This window comes from Amia ocellicauda, chromosome 18 (assembly GCF_036373705.1).
Source record: "Amia ocellicauda isolate fAmiCal2 chromosome 18, fAmiCal2.hap1, whole genome shotgun sequence".
NCBI classification, from domain to species: domain Eukaryota; kingdom Metazoa; phylum Chordata; class Actinopteri; order Amiiformes; family Amiidae; genus Amia; species Amia ocellicauda.
The window spans coordinates 21,194,030-21,213,932 of record NC_089867.1 but is presented as its reverse complement, the minus strand read 5'-3'; the positions used below and the strand labels follow the sequence as shown (position 1 = coordinate 21,213,932).

At 40.0% G+C, this 19,903-nt stretch overlaps 1 protein-coding gene across 7 annotated transcripts in view; it reads right to left on the bottom strand.

Moving 5' to 3' along the window:
- prdm16 (PR domain containing 16) overlaps positions 1 to 19,903 on the bottom strand; it is a 190,527-nt gene that overhangs the window by 92,321 nt on the left and 78,303 nt on the right. For all 7 annotated transcript variants that reach the window (XM_066690763.1, XM_066690765.1, XM_066690766.1 and 4 more), the window contains exon 3: positions 2,725 to 2,775. In XM_066690763.1, the coding sequence (XP_066546860.1) occupies positions 2,725 to 2,775 (51 nt within the window). The remainder of the gene's footprint in view (positions 1 to 2,724; positions 2,776 to 19,903) is intronic.

Here is a 19,903-nt window from a genome sequence, read left to right as displayed (position 1 = left end):
CATCAATCATATTAACAGTCGTCATTTGCCAGACAAAACAGCCAAATAAACAGTGATGTGTTTTCCATAATCATGTCACACTACATTTAAATAAGCCACTGTGATATTAGTAGGGTCAATTTTAGTAGAAACAGAAATGGCTCTGAAATAGAAAACATATTCAAGAGTTATAAAATATATATATTTAAAAACAAAACACCCTGCTCTTACCAGTGAGCGTCAACTTGCCATTTCAGTACTATAAATGTATTCCGGTTGTTATACTTAACACTAACACAAGTCTGTGGCAGGCAAATTACAAATACAGCCAATGCCAGCACTAGCTTGATGTAACAGACAATTACACATGACTTTCTAAGCAATCGCGCCGGACGGATTGTTTATAATTCATTTCGGACGTGAGTTTTTATCTCGCTTCCCTGCGAATTCCTTTTTATCCCCGTATTCTTCGCAATACAGAAACACACGTTAGACAAGTCAACCTACAGCGGATTACCCCGAGCTCCTCAAGTGTGGGATAAAGTATTGCCAACATCCCTGAAATCAGGACTGAATAGCCGAGAGATAAGTAGACTGCGGATAAAACAGACACTTATTCCTGAACACTGCGGCGAGAGCTGATCCAATCTGGGGCGGCAGTGATAGTTGATTTTATCTTTATCTCCCCGCAGTAGTGTTTTTGTCGGAGGATAACAGCAAGCTTCATTGAAAGTCGCAGAATAAATACAGAACCGTGTTTTTTTCTTTCTTGTTGTTTTGTTTTTTTAACCAAACGCCTATCCTAGTGGATTTTGATAAGAAGGCTATTGAGCTATAATAATATCTTCTATCCATTCTTCAGCTGACCCTTAACATGTCTTTTATTTTTCCCTAAAGCCTCTTCAGCTATGTCTTTTTATTATGAGTCGTTCAGCCAGCTCTCAGGAGACTGAGGGGAAGCTGGGGGGGGGCGGGGGTGTCGGTCAGAGTGATAGATAGATAACGTTATAGATTATCTCCCACAGATGTTTTCTCTCCAGTAGCCCCAGGCTATTCCCCTCTAAGTAAACAGAAACTAAATGGAGATCCAAGCACACAGAGCAGTCCCCCAGGTCCCTTGTCACTGTGCCTAGACAAATCGGCCGTCCCCCTTATCCTGTACAGTGCCAGGAACGGGGATTCTCCCTGTCCTTGTTAGAAGAAAGAGAAGATGATATCTCATTCTCACCCACTCCCCTCTTATTAGTGTATTCTTGAAACCCTGTACAGATGATGGCCCCAAAACTCAGCTGAAGACAGAGCAAGTACATGCTTAAGAGCAGTCTGCTGCAAGAAGAACACATTAAATCAAATCCACAGACAGACAGCCATAGTGAAACAATGAGCGTCCGTCACAACCAGAACTACCAAGTGAAGCTACAAAGGAGCATGCAGTCACATTGAAAGATCAGTCTTTTCAAAAAGTACACTGTGATGCAGGTCCAGTTCTAGGGCACATCAGTCAATCAGTGCTTTGGAAAAAATAAATATATATATATTGTGTAAAGTTCCTTTCTCTCATTTTATCGGGCCCCTTTGAAGTTAACAGTCAAGTGTCAGAACATCAGATGCTTCTAAAGGCGTTCTTATGTTCTTATGTTCTGAAAGGAGATACATTCTCTCAGTTTGTCCTGCCTTGGTCTAGTTCCAAGTCTGCCAGGAAAAAATGGAAAAATCTTAAACGAGTGGAATTCCTAGAAATAGATGCCTATAAACTGACCATCTTATACAACCACTTAAACACTAACCCCCCTCGCACAACTGCACATGCACACATAACAGAAACACAAACTGTTACACCGCATTTTGCTCACTAAACCACCATTATTGTCACTTTTATGGCCAGTTCTAAGACTCCAGACAATTGCTGGGTCAGTCACAACGAGGTCATGTGACAGGTCTACAAAAGCAACCCAATGAAGGATGTTTCTGAGAGGGGAGCATCTGTAGTGCCAGTGCTGTCTAAAGAAGACAACAACGCTCTCAAAATATGTACATTGAGAAACACATTCCAGGAATCCTTCCTCCCACTGGCCATCGAGGATTCACAACACAGGTATCCTGCCATTGTTCATCCATGGACCATTAAGTTTATACTTGAACTCTTTACCTTTCTGCCTCGACCTCTTAACATTGGCCGTAAAACCGAACTGCCCACCCCCTCAATAAATTTATCACCTCATAAACCTACCACTGGAGCTTCTATGAGACACATTTAACCGATTAGAAGGATTATAGTATAAACAAATATTTGGGAGATTCTGTCCAGAAATCCATTGCTCCTGTATTATAAATCACCCCCAGAAGCCTACAGCATTATATACAAACAATATGTTGTTCCTTTCCATCAGAACTTCACAATAATTGAACCAGGGCACCATTTTTTAATAAATACAAAAGCAGATATTGACGACTCTGCTAATGAGAGTATTACTTTAAAAACACTAACAACAGCAAGCTCAAGACTTTACATTGAAGAGAATCTGTGGTTTGTATCTGTGATACAGTGAAATGAAAAAATATACTTATTTCTTTAAAAATGTGGGATTTGTATTCTGAAATTACACATTTAAAATTCAGAAGGATAAATTATGATTCTACCTTTATTCATTTATTGTTCAGGTCAGTACAGTACTGTTGACCTCAGACAAATAAAGTATGGAGGATATAATAACATAACAAACCATAATCAAAATTATTTCCTACCTTTTTGATGCAGCCATCTTGTGTTGCTACTTCATGGTCATTAAGCATTTGCTGAAAAGACAAAAAAAAAAATACATAAATATAAAAAATATAACTTTATGTGTAATCTTTTGTTGTGTTTGAGAACAGTGTCATAGTAAAAGCCCTTAAAAAGCAATATGTCCTGCTAAGGTATGTCCCCAAACCTTGTGCATAAAATTCATAATGAACTGAAGACTTAATGCTACTAAATCAAAGTTCAGTATAGCAGGAAATTTGCCTCGGACACCTGATTCTAACCCCTAGAAGAAATGTATATGTTAAGCCTTCATCAATATTTATCCTGAACTCTGTGGAGAACTGGTTCACTGTCCATTTTGCCTTGTAAGAAGGTTCTGATGAAGTCAGAGCTTGTTTTTGGTCCTGATAATGGGCCCACACGACACCGAGTCTCAGAGAAACTCATTCACACGCTCAGAGTGTGAAGAAAAAGAAAAGTTGCATTCAAAATGTATCAGAGATTACCAGTCCATATTGCGAAGTTGACTCATAACCCAACAGCAAGGCTTTTCATGTCCTGAACAGACCCGGTGTTGTGTGGACGTAAGTTTAATTGAACTTCTGATAGTTTGGAATTTCATGTATGTTTTTGTACATGTGAAGGTTGCGTGTTTCAGTTGATTATGTTATGTATGAAAAATATATGTAACTGTACACTGGATACATTGTACTTTCATAAGATCGAAACAGCGTCCTACTGCCATGGACCTTGTGTATTTTTTTTAAGGACAATTTTGCACCTTACTGTGCATTTACCGTAACAAACATAATTTAAGGCTTCTTGTAACTGGAGAGAAAACATCACTGAACAGAAGTGAAGTATGCGCCTGTTTTGTGTTCATCCCTTCGAATGCTTCGTCACCGCTTCTACCTGCAGAGAGAGCTATCCCAGGGTGCACTGGGGCGCACCAGTCAGTGCAGCGTGTGAACTCGCCCTGCCTAGCGAGGACAGAGAGCACTCTTCAAACACAGAGGTGATTAATCGTACCTCTTTTTCCCTTTTTTCTTCTCTTTAAATACACAATGAACAGATAATATTGTGAACCGTGCTTTTTTCTTTTTATTATTTCAAACAGACTTTCTATTGATACAACGAGGACTCCCAGGCGGAACTTCGAAACTATGTAAATAATGAAGAAAGAAAGAAAGAAAGAAAGAAAGAATAAAGGAAAAAAGAGTCCATCTTGGTTAACATTTTTCACAGAGCATCTAATCTAAACAGACACCCTCACACTGGAATGTATTGTCTGTGCATTTTTTTTCTGTGTCACAAGACCCACTGATGTGGTTTCACAGATACTGTATTTGTCACCCTTGATGTGAACACTTTAATCTCCAAGCTTCTTCATATTTGCAGTTGTGAAATGGTCTGCAACACCTGAAAGATTTCATCATCTATATTAAGAGCATGTTTCTCTGATACTGTGGGAGGTTGTTTTATGATCCGTAGATTGTGCATGCAATTTATAAGCATGACACTGTATTATACTATTTGCTTTTTACGAAGGAAACAGACAAGAGTAAGAGTCTAGGAATTCCTGAATGAACACTAAATATACCTACATTATTAAAGAGCATATAGTGCAAGTCTTCACCAACTTTCTTTCACTTTAAGGAATTACAATTGATCAAAACAGTTATTATTTATTATGAATATCAACTAGGCTCTCCAATCACTCTAATAAACCAAATTCACTTAGGAAACTGATCAAATATAATGCCACAAACAAAAAACTTCCCAGATCAATGTATTTATGTTGTTGCTTTTGGTCTGGAATGTACATTTTCTCCCAGTATTATATTTTTAGTTCTTCTAATTCACATCGTATGGTCATTTGATGTCACAAGTCGGTCATGGTGAGGCAGGCATGTAAGACGAGAGGCCAGGATTGACAGCTGAATGGGTATCGTTACTCCTCGGTTTCATATATGGAAACACAATTTAGCATTGATAGTTGTCTATAGTTTATAGCTGCTTTATAACTAGCTATCCCAGAATTCGAGCTCTGCCTCCACCCTTGCACTTTGTGTTGACTGTGTACACTTCCTGAACATCAGTTATGTTGCTGTGTATTTCAAATAGTTAACCAGTTATGCAAATAATGTGTGAAATATTACAATTAAACTCATCTTTGTCATGAAGCAGATTTGACTTAATCTCATTAGAAATTCAGTCAAACCAATATCAACTCAGTGATAATAATTCAATCTTAAAATGGTTTATTTAGTTTAAAAAAATAATTAAACATTCAATAGGAACTTGAATCAGTTTACTGAAGAGATCTCAAGTGTGTTTATAAATGCCTCTTGTGGCATTATCCCACATAAATGCATATCTTTCAGTCGAATCAGATCCCAAGTCCCACCCACGCAAATCCTGTCCGGATAATGCCTGGAACACACGGTGAAGTGAACCCACACCATCGTGAAGCGGGCCTTTATGTTAAGCACTTGAGCATTTAATCTCACCTAACACGTCTGTCGATGCACTTTTGAATATGTTATGACAAGATTAAAAATGAGCTTTTGTGCTTTCGGTTAGTCTTGCATACCACCGTGCTACGAGGTAGTATTATAGAGCAATCACCTCTCCCCCTGGACTGTAATTGCTAAACTTGTAGATTTCACAAGCAGGTAACTGTACCGAGGAGAACGGCGACAATAAACCGTGACACTGTCTGACGCACGGGAGACGGGGAGAATGAGACTTTCTTGTAACGAGTGGGGCCTGGGCTACTCGAGTCTCTGGATATAAACAAAACAGGCAGCAGCTGCAAGAGTTTATTTGTGAACAAGGAAACGCTTCCACGCAGTCACAGACAGGGGCAGACGTCACACCGTAGCTAAAAGCAAAGAGAAGTGGGAGCCAAACTGGAAAGGGTTAAAATAAACACAAGTGAACAGTCAAGTGTCTTTAGGTTTCATTGCTGCCTGTGGACTGGCTTCAGGTATAATTTTCATTCTGTACTTGAATTTGAACCTATTTCATGGTTTATTTTCTTAAGAGAAGAACTAATACAGTCAGAGGCCTTTTCAAAGTTAGATGATATTCACACTTAGCTGGGGGTGCTACACTATGTTTTCCTTGTTTCTTTAAGCTATAAACAGCGGAACAACACACGCAGTAAAAATAAAAATGTGAAAAACACTGACTAAAGCTACCGAACTGCCATAAAAAAATGTGTTATAAAAACCTTTTAACCTGTGTAAGTCTTGCTTATATGAGGCTGTCAATACCTCTTATGTGAATGTGAACTACTATAAAACCATTGCAATTATTCTGTCATTCACGACCGTGGACGGCAGAGCTGAAGACAGTAACACCCTTATAGCACACGACTTAAAAAAGCAAATAAAACCTGTGTCTGACGAAAATTCAGCACCTGCAAATGATGCAACTGAACTGTCTGAACTTCATTAAAACCTGCAGTGTGCTGGTGTGTGTTTTAACTGCAGAAAATCCTCATTATTCACGTATAAACCCAGCTTTGTGGACTGACCCAATCAGGGTTTTTTCACTGACACTTTTCTGGTATCCTTACTGACGCACTGAAATTAAAACACAGGGCAAGTCATGGTGTGAATGAACCAGCAATGTTTTTCCATCCCGGTTTCAGGGGTGCCACAGGAGCCTACAGAGCAAACCATCTCAATCTGCAGGAGAACTTCAGTTTGTTTTCAAAAAAAGCCTTTTTTCCTCTGCGTACAAACACATGTGGTAGCTCTCGTCGAAGAAAATCTCCAAACAACTCGGCTATAACATTGAAATGCTGCTGCAATCTAATTAGAGTTATCTAATTGCAATTACAATGCAATTATAGCTGACTTGGAGCTACAAAACAATTTATATCACAGCTGGACGGAAGGGGTACAAAGTAAAACAAGCAAATTTGCACAGTTTGCCTAAGGAAAATTTGGGAGCATGATGCCAAAAACAATTCTTCTCAAGTCTGGATAATATGAGGCAATATAGCAACACGGCCAATAGATGGTTATGGATGTCAAAAGCCACAAGTTTCCAAAAAGAAACACCAGAAAACAAACCTCAAGGCCTTTTGAACTGACTGAATGACATCCCATTGGCTGCTAGAACCACACGAAGAAACCCACTAATTGAAAGTTTTTCTATGCAGTTATTGAAAAATCTCTGCTGTTTAGTGTAAGCATGGTATTCATATGGGTAGAGTTACAAACTGTATCGATCTTTTAACACTTGCATCATGGTCCTGCTGTATTTAAACATTTAAGAGGGGAGGAAAACAGTCAATATATGAATCTATCATTGTATCTGCCAAGGTGGCCGCAAGTTTGTGTGTGAGTTTGGGTCCTTCGTCTCTGAAAGTACAAGCTGCTGCGATGGAACCAGGCATAATTAGAAACTCTCTCAGGTCTCGCCATATTTCAGCACAGGCATTTTAGCAAATGTCTAATCCCATTTATCTTACCAACGTCAGCCTGAGTTAGACAGCGTTTTTTTTCTTACAAAAAGCAAGTAAAGCTGCCAGAGACCGACATTACTAGTTTTCAATACCTAGCAAGAGTGAGGTAATGTTATACTGCCACGAATGTCTATACACTCATTCATTTTCAAAAATCGGTCGGATCTGGTGCTCCGACTTCCAGGCCAACTTTGTTTCACTTTATTTTGTTTGGGTTTTTGTGTATCGGGGCAATTCATTCTCAGAAAGCGTATAAATAAGCTATTTTGGGTGAAAGATATCAGAGTGGACCAGGAGAAACAAGAACACAGCTATCACTATTTAAAACATATTTCCACAATGAGCTGCTGATAAAGCCTTCGACTGCAAATACCAGGAAGCTAAACGACAATCTGATAGAATATATTTATGATGACTTTAATAAGCTGAGGACTTGAAACTTTTTGCCAAGGCAAACATCAAGAGCGCACTGATAGAAAATGTCACATTCATCTTGCCAAACGCTGCGAGACCATTGATAGGAGTGTTATTAAATATAATCACTCCCAGCTTAGCATTGTTTGATTCCTTATTATATTCTTATCAACTACTTCAAGCCTGTTGTCAGTGAATGTGAGAAAAACATACTGTGCAGCTGAACGTGTTGCTAAAGAATGCCCGAGTTCCTTTTCTTTCCAAACAAAGGTGAAAGAGGAGACTGCAGCCTCTTTTTTTGTGATTCGTTACTCACTTATCACACAGCAAAGCTAACAAGTGCAGTCGAGTCAGGATGGGTGTGTTCCTGTAATTCGGAGTTCGGAGAGATAGAGCACAATAGCACGAAAGAAAGAAAAAAATCTAAAATAGATATGGCAAGCAATTCAAAGGTGATCCTTTCTGGTTATCAAAGGTACGAAACACCTAAAGATCATATAGTTACATTACTTTACTAAAAGTAATCAAGGGCCGCTTCAATTCTTCTCAGAGGAGGGCAGATACAGGTCCTCAAAGGTCCATAGACACGTGGACCTAAATATTAACACCTTTTCTTATAATAGTAAATATCTTAACCACCTCTTCCTAGGTTGCATGTTTTGTAAGAAATGTAGAATATTTAAATATTGTTTTACTGTTAATAAATGAGTAAATAACACCAGTTCACATTAAACATGTTGTCTACATCTATAAAGAAGAAATAAAACAATGAACTCAAACATCCCTCCATTTTAGCCTTGCAATGGAAAATAGTAAGAATATGCTCCAATGTGAAAGCTCACTCAGTGAAACTACAGTGACAGCACTACTTCATTTCATTAGCTCGGAACAGAAATTGACATTGTGCGTCAGTGCTGTCGTGTTTATTTATTAAAGAGGACAGATATTATTTATGTGTCTCCCATTCATCAGCCCCCATTGCCTTGTCCTTTTAAGCCGTGACACTGAACTTCATATCGACAGAGCAATATGTATAAATTGGCTGCCAGACACAGTTTATTGATAAGTCATTTCCAGAGATGATCAGTAATAATCATAAGTGAATAAAGGAGGAGTGATAGATCTTCCTATAATAGCTGCTCTGACAGTCCCGTGCAATAAATTACATAACCTTGTGGATTTAGAAGATTTGAGGTATTATTCGGATATGCTTTCTGCAGATTAAAGACACCCTCTGGCCCTGATGTCATTTCTCTTCATATTTTATTTCCAGAGTGAAATTAAAACATAAACAAATGTACATGTAGTAAAATTGTGCCCTTTCTATCATAATACCCTCAAAAATCTGTTTTACTTCCTGTGAAGAATTAGTTTCTACGTCAGTGTATTCCAACCCATTCAAGTTTTATTTAGGGATAAAGATGAAGGTAGGAATGGTCCAACAGCTACATCTTTAGTTACAAATAGCTAGAAGCCCGCCAATCTTTGTTTAATTCTGCCAGGAATATATTTAATATACATAAATGTGTAGCTTATTCTTATTTATTTATTATTTCATTATTCTCATTCTGTGGCACACCTGAAACAATGACTCACTGGCTGGTTAGCACAGGGTTATAAACTACATATAAGCCTTTCACAGGGAAGGGCTTCTGTGACCGTTAAATCCAAATCTAAATTTGTCTTTCTTCTCCTGCAGTGACGCACCTGAATCTGTCTGGGTTTGATTTTTCATGTCAGTGGAACCTCCTGGGTCAAGTCAAATATGTGTAAAATACTGGGGTTTTCAAAAGATGTTCAATTTCTGATAATAATACATTTTAATGAATGGGACTAATGGGAATAATTAGCCAAAACAGTGAATCCTAAGACTTATTTCATGCAAAAGTTTATAATTTAATAAATAACATCCATTCTAATAAATAAATAAATTATCGTCTATACCTTTAGTGCCATAGAGACTGATTTTGTAGAAAATACATTTATAACATTTGCACATAAAAGGTTGTCTCTATAAGACTTATTTATGCAGCTTTGACCAGTTTCACAAAGTCAGACTTCTGTGTTTGGAAATATTTACTGGCACAACATCTTTAGAAAAAATTCAATCTGGGTCCATAATTCAAACCAGAAATTCCTGTGTATGCAAATATATATATATATATATATATATATATATATATAGAACATTTTTGTGAGATGAGATCTTTCATCATTTGTGTTTTGGAAGGAAGCCCGAGAGATATTGTAGAATGATGACTGATTGGGTTGTGTAAGCGCTGTGCATCATTTATCAAACTCTGAGCAGCATTTGGGATGTTTTGTTTATTTACATGCAAATATATTAGGTTGTTTTAATTCGCTCTTGCTCTGTTCTCACATCTCCCACTCGAGCAGCACCGGTACTGTGAAGGCACATTAAAACCATTGTACGGATCTGAGGGCTGGTCAGAGCATGCCAGACCGGTGCCGCTTCCTCAGAAGATTTTGAAACTAAAAAGAGGGGGGGGATACATTTACATCCGCACTGTGGCTTTACACACATCGACAGAGAGAGTCACTGGATACAGCGAAACATTAACGTCAAAAGTCTCCTGTGAGTTGCTCTAAGTGCATCTAAATGTGCGCCCGGAGTACAAACGCACGCTTTCTTTAGCTGGAGTTTAAGTTCAGGTCAGACCCGGCTCTTCAAGTTTAGAGAGACCTGAAGCGAGTCATTCTCTGCGATTCCTTCCCCTCAACTAAATAAATACCTTGACCATGCATTTCCTGCCAGTACCAGGGTACAGTCTTACAGAGAGGATGGGACGGCACATCTTAAACCCCGTCATTTCACCGCAATATGACTGTCCAGTCCCCGGCCCGTTCCTCTCTGCAGACAGTACCCTCTCTTCCTGTCAATGGTCCTTTTGTCCCGCAGAGCAGAATATCTTCAGGATGCAGGGGATCTACAAAGTTGTCTCATCAATAGGAAAGAACTAATCGCCACACAGTCAGGGCCAAGGCAAACACCTTGTGATTTTATAAAACACCCTTTGTTGCCACACAAACGCTTTTTTCTTACACACTGTAAGCTCCTTCTCATTAAGATCTGTGCTCACTGACAGTTTAATTTATTAATGCCACTAATGGGTCATATATTTAAATGAAAGAAAAAAAAAAGGGCTATAGGCTGTGGAAAAATTTATGTTTGCTCAACTGACAAAACATCATTCACTTCATGTTCCTGAGGTTTATAAGGTCAGCTGGAATGTCAGAAAATGGGAACTCGACCGAAATAAAGTACTGGATATGTTTTATGGAATGACAATTTGGATAATAAAATAAAAGGCACATTTATCAATAACTTCCTATAATAGACACATAAAACACCATAGTGATCCTGGAGGGCCGCTGTAGATGTAATAATGGAAGTGAAATCATCACTGTACTCTGGATAAGGTTCAGCTGGTTGACTTTTAAAATGTTGACGTCTCAGAACTGAACAGGAAAACATTTTCTATATTTTAATATCTGTAAAGACTAGATAAAGATATCAAGATAACACATTTCTTCCAAATACCAGTAGCCAGAGACTTGGAGATTCGCCAGCAATGATGACGTACCGAATGTTTATCCAAGTACAATTGTCATTCGCGTTCTCATCAGCAAAGTATATCTAACACCAAAGCATGACGTGGGTGAAACAGAAAGCATGTCAATGGACGCCAGAATACTGAGAAAAGATGCCGAAGACTCGAATCCAATCCCACATTCAAACAGAGACCCAATTCCCCTTGAATATTCCCACGTTTGTGAATAGTGTGTCGGTGACAGATGTTTGTATGTGTTCCAATACATAAGCGTAAAGAAAAAGTTACTACTGGAAACAGACACAGTAAATCAGTCGGGTATTTTCACTCGTTTTTCCAGTGTGAACTCCGCAGCCGAGTGCGTTATGGCTGCTAGCCCCTCCTTGGGTGGCTGTAGTGTCTGGGAATGTGGCCCTGCCTGGTACTCTGACAGAGGGTGGTGTTCGTCAGTTTGATATTCTCCGAGCCGCAGACTCATCGCTTTAAAGACGACAGGTCCGGCCGGGCGGCTGTCAGTCCAGTGACAGAGTGAGAGGAATGGCCTTGTTAGAAGCGCAGAACACAAAACAGGGAGCTGCCGGCCGGGACACTTCCCTGTTTTTGGTTTTGTTTTTGTTTTGACTCCTATTTTCAAGCAGATGATGTTGCGCTGGATTCGAGGTTATTCACAAAGAGGCTTCCACTTATACTCTGTACATCTAATGCATCAGTTATGATTCCACAACGTTTCAGAGCAACCAAAACTGAAATTTTACCCACAATTAAACCCAGAAGTAAAGCGTTTCCAAACAGATATGACTCCAGTACAAAAGCACCTTTATCAGAACGATGAACCGCCAGGAAAGTTAAAAAAGTGATGACTGAAGTAACTATGAGGTTTATTTAATTACTCTTTTGTAGTCTGTCTGAAGCTTTTTGTTATGATAATAATAATAATAATAATAGTAATAATAATTGAAATAATAATGGCATCATTATCATTAGCATTCGTATAAATTGGGCTGAGATTGCATAGATAGAAACTGAAAAGTTCCCCATTGTACACTGCAAATGAACCACAGTTTAAGAACATTTTACCCTCCCATATTTGACAGGGGTCCAATCAGATTATTTAAATTTTCTACCATTAACTTAACATTAAAATAAACTGGTAATGCTTTGAGATACTCTTGCAACACAGTGAAAAGAAAACAACTTCGACAGATAGCCTGATGACAAATGAAGGTAAAATTCACCCCAAATGTTCTTGTTTTTACTTGATTTTAGATAAATAAGCACCAGTATAGTGCGCCTTACAAAACCAGATACTTATGTGCTTATACTTGTATATGTGCTTAAAACCTCTGGTGATCTCTTGAACACTCATGTCTTTAAATATGGGTTACATAAGAAATTTGTGAAATATTTCAGAAGTAGCTATGTACCCCTCATGGAATACAATATTTAATATCTTAGCATGTGCAAAGTACTGTTTTTTTTTCTCGGTTAAGCATTGTGAAGCTCTTCAGAGAAATCAAAGAATAAATAAACAGAACAGCACTACCAAAAATACCCCTAATGCGCCGATGAGATGCAAGTTTCGCTGAGAAAAAAGGTCTGCCCAGCCAAGAATAATGGCTGCACTGGCCAAATGGTTCCAGCTGCTGTGTGCTGACCCGCACCGTGATAAAACTGATCCAAAAGTGAAAGAATGAGGCCGGGAATGCCGGACACTTGAGGCCACGCTTCAGACTCGCAGTTGCTCACCCAGATATCGACGGCAAATCCCTACAAGAGCAGCTGCCCTCAATAAAATCAGCACAAAAGAAACAACAACAAAGCGGAACCACTCGAAATCTCTCTAATCCTGTGTTAATGACAAAATCAACACTGAGGTTATTATATTTTATTTTACTTTACTTTACAGGAACCCAGTAAGATTCGTGGACTTTACCCTGTGGCCCAGCCGTACGCAGAGGGCCCGATTCAAGTTTGAAAGCAATGCCCACCCAACAGTCCGGTCCCCTGTGCTCCGCCCCTAATTTTCGGTCTCTACGGGCTGCACTACATTGGAATGGCGGGGAGAGAGATCTGTTTTCCCCCTTTTATTCGCCATTGAGATGGCAGCACACTATTTATTCTCATGCTCAGAGATAGCAGCTATTTATCACAGCACCGGCTGTCCTCAGGTCCACAAGATAACCCATCATCACCACAATAAATGTCAAAGAGCGATGATTGATGCAGCTAATGAAATTGATTATCCATTCCCAGTGCATAGCACATCAGTGATTCATTGCTGTCTGTTTACTTAAAACAGCAGATTACCTTAAAGATGAACCTTTGCTGGGCTATCTTAGTTTCTAAAGATACTATAGATTGTTTTTCCATCATTCAGAAACGTTGTGCTCTTTATTACTGACCTTGGATAAGTGGACAGTTGTGCAGTTTCGGTTATTTATTTTAGCTGTTGACAACTACATCAAAGGATCGCAAATGGCAGACGATTAGATTTCTTGGAATGGTCTTCATTAAGAGCTTTTGATGGAGAGGAATAAAACACAACCGGAAGCGAAAGGGATTTCAAAAGATGCATGACGAAGGTGGAAAGAAAAACTCAGGGAAAGGCAAATGCATGACCCCAGGTACGGTTAGCAAAGAACCCAAATATGAGGCAGAAAAGCTCTTCTGAGTTTATTTGCTTATCACACTAAATAAGCCTGGAGTAGATATCTTGCCCTATGCTATCCAAGAATGATAACTTATGACAGAAGCTTTTGAAATGTGAAATTTGAAATTCGTCAGCCACTAGACAAACTGCCAAAATTCCCTACATCTTCTGTTTTGATTGTGGCTCTAGTATCTACTAAGTTCAGGGCGGTCAGGTGAATATAGACGTCTATCCCCCATCCCCAGGGCCATCTGTGGTTGGACTGTGGAGATGAACTTCGTCTCATCACAAATGGCTTTTATTAGAACGAGATAACGCTTTACTGCTCTGTCAGCGGGAAGGCTTTATAAAATCTCTGTCGGAAAGTTTGATCAAGCCTGTAAATCCGGCCTTATCAGGAAGAACTTTCAGACGGATATTAAAAACATAGTAGCCTCTGTTGTGAGGTCATCACAGACATTTTCAACTTAGAGGAATTCTTCCCTTTGGAACAATTAATATTATTATTACTGACGTTGTAGTAGTAATTGTTTCATTGTTAAAATGATCTTGAATGGATTATGTTACTTTCCTAGATAATCAGAGAGGTGGGATTGCACCAATACCACACAGGGAGATTTTATTTTTGCATGAACTATGGTTTATAACTGTCTCATGATCACTCGGGTTAATGGATGATTTTATGAGCAATTGAGCTGTCATGAGCCGGCTATTTGAGTCTTAATTTTCCACAGGTTATTAGTAGAAGCACCAGTTCAAACCAGAAACAAGTTGCTATCTTTCTTTTTTTTTTGGGTGTGATATCAGTGCAGTCTCAGACATCTAGATACACATGCCAAAAAAGCACATGCAATATTCTCCACCTCTGTTCGCACTGCCAACTTACACAGGCTGGTATGATTTAATCATCTGCAAAACATTTGGAAAGCTGTTTGACTGTCTTGGAAGAATACGAATATTAGCTCAATTAAGTATTTAAGATTACATGTGAACCGTAATTTATACAGATGTGCTAAATACATTGTGACACACGGTTTTGGCTGGCCTTCAGCGCGCCTGTGTACGTCTTAAAAAGCATTCCCCTAGACCTCTCCCCAAGGCCTCCAATCTCACTGCATCTTTCTATCAAGCCGTTATGGCGGAATCAGCGCCTGTTTTCTCAGAGATCTAGCCGATGAAATGCGAACTAAGGGATGTCAAAACCCTTAACCCGTTGCACTTGTCACAGCAGCGACAAGCTTCCAGATCAGCGACACATTAGTATTGTTAACAGCGTTATCTGTGGCAGCCCTGGACCAGATAACAGCCCTGTTAAGAGATGTTAAAGGGGTTGTCTGTCGGGGGTGGGCTGTGGAATCCGCCTCTGTTTAATACCAAGGAAGCATTCATTTTAAGAAGCGCAAGTGCCGCTGGGCCGAATGTTGGTCTGTGCCGCTGTTGTTGTTCGGATATGTTCAACCTGGAATCCGGCTTTATCAGGGCAGAGGGAGCCAGGCCCGTTCTCGGGGGGGAATGGATCCCAGGGGTATCCATTAGACGCTGAAGAGGTATGTGCAGACGTTTACCCCGCGATGACGTCTCACGGATCAACACAGGCGATATTTTCTGATGGATTTAAAGATGAACAACTAGATCGGAGGTGGATTATAAAAATACATGTGTTTCCTTGTCTTTATTACGCCAAGAACACTTTACTTCCAACCTACTGAGACTGTACAATAAATGAACACTGAACACCGCGAATGATCAAGCGTTATTATTATTGTGAATATTACTTCTTTCTTGGCTCTGTAGGTGTTCACTGACTACAGCAGAGACGACTTTCTCCAGCCTGTCCTAAGCCCTGCATTGAGAAGTGTTTAGCTTGCCGGTGCTAAGACGAAGCTTACTTTTAGTCTTACACTCCACGTACAATGCATTCCATGTGCCTCTTTTTATATGTTTTCCTCGCCCGTCTCTCCAAGCGCAACATACTGTATACAGACGGCAAAGCCAAGGCTAACAAGTTTCTATAATCTCTGCAGCCCTCCACCCCCCAAAGAGAGATCATGCTCGGGAGCTGGCACTGTAGACAATGTACATCTTGTGTGAGTAATTTAGCATCCAGGACAGTCAATCTGGTGCTGGGCCCACTGCCCTGACCCTCTTCAGAGGCCCGGCTCGCTCTCCAGGGCAGTGTGAAACATTTCCTTTCATGGCGCTGACACTTCGCAGATTGAGACATCAGGCCTGTCCAACTGCGGCAAATTAGCAATTCTTCTTGTACTAATTGGAAATAAAAATGTTTGCTGGGAGAATAACTAGTTAGGAATGCAGTTTTGGGAGTTCCTATTACATTTACATTCACTTTTTTTTTGTATTCCCCAGATTGTAAGGAAATGTGGGGAAGCTGCTAGATCATAAACTGTGCTTTGGAAAATAAAGAGAGACAGAGCGAGAATGCCAGCTGTGACACTGAGTATAGTTGTTTCGGCGATGCTGTAACCGCAGCCATTTTTCCGCACCGAAACAAAGGTCACAGATTACTTGACCGTGCACTTTTCAAAGTAATCTCGTCAAATCCGATGTAAGTACAGAGAACTGAATGTGCATAGCGCGCATTAGCACAATTAAGTCTACTGCTTATGTAAACACAATGAGAGCTTAAAACTCTTGTCTGCATAAATAATAAAAAAGCAGAGTTGCTGCTAACTTCACTGGCTTTATTAGTCATCTTTTGCTATTTATACATCTTACCTAAATATGCATCTGAAGGAAATGTATGTCTACAAATTCAAATCCTGAAATTGTTGGTGAAAAGTGAACTAATTACTCAACATTTAAATCAAATAAAACAAACTTGTCTGGTTTTTTTTTTGGGGGGGGGTCTTGCATTCAAAATAGCTTAAGTGGAAAGTTATTTTCTCTCTTTCTTTTTAACACATGAATGCAGTAAAATATTAGAGTGCTGGAGCGGTTTTTGAGCATCATTCCTGATTCAAGAAGCTGTATCAGGCAGTGCTTTGCCGAAAACACACTATAGGCCCCACATTGGTAAAGCACGCTAATCCATACAATCTGATAGCAACAGTGTTAAAACCACTCCACCACCAATGCATAGACGAATACACAACTTACGGGACTGCCTCTGAGTCAGAAACTGTGATAGTTAGGGGTCCTGGAGGTTTCCAGCGTGGCTCCAGATGGCAGAAAACATCTTCCAATTGTTGCTGTCGGGGGGATGGTGGGAAAGTGGGATGCTCATTCATCCACTGTGGAGCCATGCAGCTCATTGTGGACCAAAAACGTCCCCATAAAGACGGTTAAAAGCATCTTCCAAATAAATTCTGTAGAGCATTGTGTGTGTCCCCCACCTCCCCACGCCAGCAGTGATACAACCTTTGCCATCATTAAAACAATGAATTACAGGCTAATGAATAGCTCAGGCTTTCTTTACCCAACTACAGTACATCCAAACACTTGAATTCATTTTTGTCTTCTAACTGGCGGTGGCGTTGTTTTTTCTCTGCAATATGAATACAATAACAAGCTTATAATCCAAGATTTAAAGATAGCTGTTTCTTTTTTTTTTTTTTTTTCCCTGTGGATAAAAGTCCTGAAGAATGCAAGTGACAGCCATGCCTATTATCTCTTTCTGCCAATTTTGTTTTTTTCTTCACTTGATGTCTTTATGCGAGTCTGAAACTCCGGGGCAATGAAAGGGGGGATTCTAGTGAGTGACCCCCACAGGAGAAGAAAGTATTAAGGCAGAAAGAAAGGGAGGGAGAGAGAAACTCGGGCTCCCTGCGGAGACTTCGGCATCTCCTCTGGCAGCCCACATCTTGGCTTCAGACGGCCTTTGTCAGGAGAAGAGAGAGCTCTTCTTCACTTGGGCACGGACAATAGCCGTTTTGTCAGCCGGGGACACAGGGAGAAAGAGAGGGCCCATCCTCGCTAGGGGTAGCCTTTGGGGCTTGCAGATGTTGAAATAAGGATGATTTATTACCCAAGTGTCCTTGGTGGCATTTGGCTACCTTCCCAGACACAGAGAGTGAGAGACAGGGAGGAGGAGGAGGAGGAGGTGACTGCAGATCAGAGACATCTTAATACCTTGTATGGGCATGAAGAAATGCACTCCGACTGTCATGGTATTTTTGTTCCTTTTCTCTGAGAAAATAACTCCGCAGTTGTCTGCACGGCTGAGCCGAACTCTCAGCGCTGAAGTTGGCTCTCTCGCTTCTGCCCAGTAACCCCCCCACCACCACCGCCCTGCTTTCCCTAGCTCCGTTCCCTTTTTTATATAAAATAACAAATTAGCAAATTAACATTCCCCACGGGTATTCCTCCTCCGCTGTGGTCTGTCAGGAGCTAAACACCTCTCCAACTCCACTGTTCCCCCACAGGGAGCTGGACATGGACTGCTCTATCAGTTCTGATCCTTTCAGAATAGGATGCACAGATATATATATATATATATATATATATATATATATATATATATATAATCAAGCTGCAAAAGGCCAGCTAACGGTTTTAAATCACTCTTTATAGACTATGTAAAGACAGTGTGACACAAACCACCTGATGACATCATCACTAAGTGGAACTTTCATGGTTCCGAGCAGCAGCAAAGACTTCGGGAACATTTGTGTCCGTTTAACTATCAAAATGTCTAAAATATCCCTTGCACTTCGGCGGTGCACAGATAGCCCATAATGGAGTTTAATTATTTGTGTTGGCCGTCTCGTTTGTGTCCTGCACTCCTAATAGCCCTCTGGGGAAACGAAACGGAGAAAGAAAAGTTTAGACAGCTTTCATCAAGACCCCTGAGTGGATTGATTGGCAGTGTAATTTACCGGCTCCCACCGCTGCCCCCTCGCGCGCACATTTCCCTGCCCCCCCGCCTCACGTGTCCCTCCCAGAGGAACTGTATTTGTATGTATCTCGGATCACACGTGAAAAGACTGATTGCCTTTGGTTGCGAGACAGAAACCTATTGCCAAACACCGCCATACAATGAGGTATCTGATGTTTGGAGGATGTAGACTGACTGGACCAAACGAGCGCCCTGACATGAACAGGAGGGGGTCATCTATCATGTAGGGGAGGGTCACCCCCCCACACCCCCACAACCACTCTTACTTTCAAGTCTGTCATCTAAATACCAACAGCACTGAGTACACGTTTAATCTGTTTGTATTGTTGTATGCGCTTTCTTTTTCCCCTAGACAAATCTCTGGTTGACTCAAAGCAGCAACAAACATTTGTGTTAAGTAGACAAAACAGCTGTGCGTTCAGTTTTTATCCTAATTTCATGGTGAAGTGTTTCGAGACATACATGTCTGTTTAGATTATTATATATATATTTAAGATAACCATTTCCATTTGGGATTGAGATTAGATTTATATGATCGTACATGAGTTTCCAACAATCACCCTCGTCTCAAACCACTTTGTTCCTCGCCACGTAGACGTACATTTTTATTCCTGTAATTCATGTAAGGCGATGTATCTCGTTTAGAGTAGTAATTAGGGAACATTATCAGAAATAATATGGGACCAGGAGATCACAAATTCAGAAAACGCAAGCGGTGTAGTATTGTGAACTGTTGCTTATGTTCATTAATAACAATGTGCGGCCCGTATCGAGATTGTGTAGTACGGCATATTTTATTCAGAACTATAGTTTTAATTTTTATTTTCATTTACACAAACATGTAACTTTGTCAGCATCACACAGTGTCTAGAGGAATCAATCTCTCTTATGCTGTCGATCAAAACAATTTCTACATCAGCGTAAAATACCTCGAGAGTCTTTTTTTTTTTTCGACATGATTAAATGCTTTTTCCCATGAAAAAAAAAAAAAAAAAAAAGTGCTGTCTTTGTGCAACCGTGGCAGTACCAGGCTGGAGTTACAGTAAAGGTTAATGACAAACAAGGGACAATGAGACCAGGACAAAGAGGATCATACACTACCCTTTTCAATGGCTGTTTCATTTCTCCATGAATAATTTAAATTATCATCTCCCGAGTATTGCGCAGAGTATTTCTGAGAAAGAAAGAAAAGCAAAAAAAAGAGAAAAAA